The sequence below is a fragment of the Aplysia californica genome, unplaced genomic scaffold (assembly GCF_000002075.1).
Source record: "Aplysia californica isolate F4 #8 unplaced genomic scaffold, AplCal3.0 scaffold00818, whole genome shotgun sequence".
NCBI lineage: Eukaryota > Metazoa > Mollusca > Gastropoda > Aplysiida > Aplysiidae > Aplysia > Aplysia californica.
Genome location: NW_004798088.1, coordinates 272649 through 277678, shown reverse-complemented (window position 1 = coordinate 277678; position 5030 = coordinate 272649). Strand labels below are relative to the sequence as shown.

General features: G+C 40.9%; 1 protein-coding gene across 1 annotated transcript in view; it reads left to right on the top strand.

Annotated features, from left to right (window-relative positions):
• Positions 1-1380: 1380 nt before the first annotated feature.
• The window catches only part of LOC101860449 (uncharacterized protein DDB_G0271670), a gene marked incomplete in the record, with an annotated part of 20609 nt that continues 16959 nt past the window's right edge, over positions 1381-5030 (top strand). Inside the window, 2 exon segments of the mRNA XM_013088837.2 lie at positions 1381-1854; positions 3308-4416. Of these exon segments, the coding sequence (XP_012944291.1) occupies positions 3351-4416 (1066 nt within the window).

The following is a 5030-nucleotide window of genomic DNA, read 5'->3' as shown; positions in this document are numbered from 1 at the left end:
GAGAGAGACAAGAGAAGCTGCTATCTTATACGTGATATAGAATATGTTTGTATTTTGCGTGTGTGTGTATGTTGATGGAGAGCGAGATAGCCCTAGAGAGGGGTAGCCAGAGATCGAGAGAGAGAGAGAGAGAGAGAGAGAGAGAGAGAGAGAGAGAGAGGCAGGCAGGCAGACAGACAGACAGACAGACAGACAGACAGACAGACACACTGACAGACACACTGACAGACAGACAGACAGACAGACACACTGACAGACAGACAGAGACAGACGAGCTTCATTAATACAACTGTATTCGTATATTACGTAGAACACTGTTTTAAGACCAATCAAAATGATATTCATCAAAATGTTGTTCCTGTGTTAAGGGGTGTAAATGCAATTATGGATATGAAAAAAAATCACAACTTTTGAACCGATAAATAGGCCTATACGGATCTTAGATGGCCCAGAGAAAACCAAACTGTAGTTGTGGGTTTTTTAAAATTGGATGTTAATGTTCCTATTAATGGAGATGTTTTAAACCCCGTCATCGAGATCATAGCAGGTAGCCCTACCTCTCAAGTCAGCTCAGGCTGGGAGAAAGATCAAGATCGATTCTCTGTATGCTTCCGCAGAAGCTGAGAATGTTTTTGAGTGTTCTTTGAGGGTCTACTGGGGTAATAATAGTTGTAAAGCGCATAGAGCATGCTCTTGAGCATGGATATGCGCTTTATTATTATTATTATCATTATTATGCTCGATATAAAGCTAATCACTACACCATAGATAACATAAAGGCTATTTAAAATTAAGAAGAAGAAGAAGAAGAAGAAGAAGAAGAAGAAGAAGAAGAAGAAGAAGAAAAAGAAGAATTGATGATGATGTTGACGATAAAAGAAATCATTATCAAAGAAGGGGGAGGAAGGAGCTATAAAGGGCTTCCACAGCTTCCACGAACATTTCAAATTACATTATAATTATTATAGGCCAAGTCCTACTATAATAATCATGGTCTGTTTAAAGCAGTGCATTCATTCAGCTGACTGGCCTGCAGCTCTGGCTTGAAAGGTAAACAACTCCCACCTCGCGGATCGCTTAACCTGGCTTCTTTCGTCACTGCGCTAGATTCTTGCAGCCAATCAGAAGCGGCCTTCAGAAAATGGCGTCTCAGCGACCTGAAAGCGTGCATAACGACCGATCTGTTGTTCCAGTGTTAGGAAAGCGTCACGGCTGTTGCTTATCGTGTAGAAGAGGAACCCACTCTCTGTATGTTATTTCGGTGGGCATTTAGGTAAGTAGATTTTCCTCACGTTAAAATGAGAATCTATAATGCGGTTAAATCTGGTTTAGATGTTCCAATACTTGGTTTAATTTGTGCCGATGCCGAGCTTTTTGACACATCAATCAACTCGCCGGAAATTAATCGAGTACTTGGCCGCGCTGGTCCTACTTCCATTGCCATGTTTGCCTGACCTGATCGCAAGAGCTGATCGCCGAAGCGTGTTCGATCATGTTGTACGAGTGGTAACAGTTCGATCTTGTTTATTCCGATAGCCTGTTTTCTCCCATCCACGAAACTGCTCGGACTCCTGTTTAGTTTTGTTTATTTCTGCTTGCGATAGTCGATAAGTGTTAGCGTAGGTTTTGAGCTGCAGTTTCGTGCTATTGAATTAATTGCGTCGCTCTTCTTATTGCAGAAGATTCACATTGTGCTCCTTGCTTCTGTCACTATACGTTGATCACTGCTTCTGTTTGAATTACAATCCTGCTGCTTGTATTTGTATTGTGTTCCAATTCGAAGGCAGATTCAGATCGATATAAGTAGGCCTGCATCTTAGTCTTATTCTTAGTGGTGATAGACTGTGATTATTGGTAAGTTGACCTTTTAATCTTACTTTTGAAATGAATGCTTGATTGTTTTGACTCAAGATCTAGTGACTCGAAGTCTGGTGTGTTTTTGCCTTCAGTTTAATGACTTAATGAGTTAAGACAGTCGATGTGTTATATTTATGTGGTAGCATATTTTTTCTTATAAGCCTTATTATTGAGCAAAGTGCAAGTTTGCAAGAGTAGCCTGTCATGTTACTGAACCTGTTTCACATCAAGATTGTTCTTTTGGAAGAGGTCAAGGTTTGCCATTACCTGCTGAGGCTTGATATTCTTGTAAGATGGATAACTTAAGCTCAGAAATGTTTAAGCAGCTGTCACTGAGCGCTCCATGAGTTGTTGTTTTTTGTGCTTCGGTCATTCTAAAAGTAAAAGCATACATTGCAAATCAATTTTAGCTTTTTTGTAATAGGCTACAGCAGTAAAGTTATATTTTTCTTGTTAGATCGTAGTCACACTTGGGCTTTTTATATAAACTGTTTTATTTATATATAGAATTGTATGTTTACTCATTTGTGACAGTTAAGTGAAGTAAGATTTAAAACTTTGACAATTATTTATTTAGGTTCCATCCTACCACTTTTATAATACCAGTATGCTAGATTTACCCCCATCACCACCATCATCATCATCATCATCATCATCATCATCATCATCATCATCATCATCATCATCATCAATCATCAAGTAGCTTTCTCACCCTATATCAGGTTATAAGCCATGAACAAACCTTACCTTTCACTATCCTGGGTTAGCCTCTCTTGATCATATGATATGCCGTCCCCGGTTTCTGTAGCCCTACATCATTCTCTGTTACTCTTCTCTGAGGCCTTCCCCTTGATCTCTTACCCTGTGGATTGCAATCTAAAACTTTGTCCTTGTAATGCAGCTGCATGGCTTTATGAGATTTGATACCTGTGTCCAATAAATCGCCACTCCCTTCTTCCCTTTTCATCTTTGATTAGCCTCTGTCTTGTAAATCTACTGACATAGGTTTCCTTTTTTTAAGAAAAAAATTATATGTATAGTTGATTCTTTGACCTTTGCATATACATGTATATATGGAGATTAGAGGGTGGTCATAAGGGATACATGATGTACTTGGAATCAGTAAAGCTCAGTGAAACAAAACCTGTACTACTACTGGTATATAAAATTCCAGCTTAATAATACGAGTCAGTCTTCAATATCTAAACACTTGCTATCCCCCCCCCCCTCTTCATTGATTAGCCAGGTTACTAAAGATAATTTTTTAATTAGCATTTTTAAAACACCAAACAGATTGTCTCCAAATTTGGAGCTCTGCAAGGTGAAGGGATCAATTATTGTCCTCATTCTGTTCATGTTGTACACAAATAACTACTGAAACAGACCATCAGTTGCTTTGAATGGAGGGTCACTCAAGTATGTCTGATTTTATCTTCCCTTATCTAACTAGGAACACAACAGAGTGAGATGGTTCAGCATCTGTGATCGCTGTCATGGCCTCCACACGTCCGTACACATTCCAGCCTCAACCCCCACCACTTCCCCGAACAACCGGCGGGAAGAGGGGGCCGTCGGGTCCCATCAATATTGCCTCCTCATCCAGTGAAGATGAAGACAGTGACCAGAGCATTACAGATTTTAGTCCCCCTGTCCCCAGCAGGCTCTCAGTCACTGATCTGGCATCAGGCCCCAGTACAAAGTCCAATGCCGTCATAACAGTTTCCAGCCTGTCAAGTCCAAGAAATAATTTTGTTACCAAGAAGTCCACAGGGCTGTTGCCGAGCCCGCGGAGTTTAAGTAACGCATCTCATGTGATCAGTGGGAGTTTCAACCACAGTTCTGGGAGTAGCAGTTGCAGCTCCGGGTCCAACAGTCTATTTGGAAGCAACACAATAAGTTCTGGTAACGGGATTAATGTGGCGAACCACGGCGCCATTGGACAAAGTGTAACCACCACAACTACAACCCCTCTGATCAACAATGCAAACTCTTCGACATCCTCATCCCTCCCACCAGCTGTGCCCGGTCCTCTCACCATTCAAGCCCACAGCACTCTCAACAATAAGACCAGCGCTTTTACGACACAAAATTCTTTGACATCTAACGCTACAAATAGTACTGCGTCAAGCAGTATAACCTGCGGAAATAACGCCGGTGGAAGTAGTAGTAGTAGTAGTGACAATGGTAACGCCACCAACAGCGCCAATACAGGTAGCTTAGTAGCAGCAACAACCTCCTCCTCCGCCTCCTCCCCCTCCTCAAGGACATGTTCTGTTCCAGAAGCTGCTAGCACCAGCCCTAGAGAGAGATCATGCAGCCCTGCGTCAAACTTCGCTTACGAGCATGATCATGATTATGAAAATGTTGCGTCTCCGTGCAGTAGTACAGCTAGTGGACCCACGTACGTGAGACCCCCAGGATTTAACCACCATGCGCAGGAGATTACCGTATCCTCGAAGAACAAGTTGAAGAAGAAAAAGTCGTCAGCAGCTTTTATTTCAGTCAGGGATGGGTTTAAGAAGCGAGAGGCAACTCCACCAAAAATAAAACCGAAAAGAGGTAAGTTTGTTTCTCATATTGCAATTTATTCTTTTTCTTTGAGTTGATAATTACAATTTCTACACTGTTAAGTTGCCATTCCATTTTTAACAAATTTGTAACATGCATGACTGTCTTTTTCTCTTCTTGAACTAAATTTGTCACATTAAATGTTCTATTTTGGAGCTATAGCTTGATAATACAGTCATGTATAATATTCTGATGATTTTTACTATTTTGTCTGTGCTTCTGCTGAAAAAAAATGAGAATAAAGACATAGCCTTTGAGAAGAAAAACTCGAAAGCAGAGATGGAAAAAAGGGAAAAAACGATCTTGCATATAAACACAGAAACGCACACAATCACACCCTGAAACACACACTGTGAAACAATGGATTTCATACATATTTCATTAGGGAATATGATCACGCCTTGCTAGAATGCTGAATTCAAGGGAAGAGAGGGGAAAAGAGGGGATGGTAGGGGGATTATAAAGTGTAAAAATACGTAAGTGTACTTAACAGAAGTAGGCATACCGATCTTTGGTTATAAAACCAGGGGGAACAAGATTAGCTTTTTAAATAAAAGACTAGACGCCTCCTGGGGGAAGGGAGTTGGGTTAGGTGCAGGGGCTTG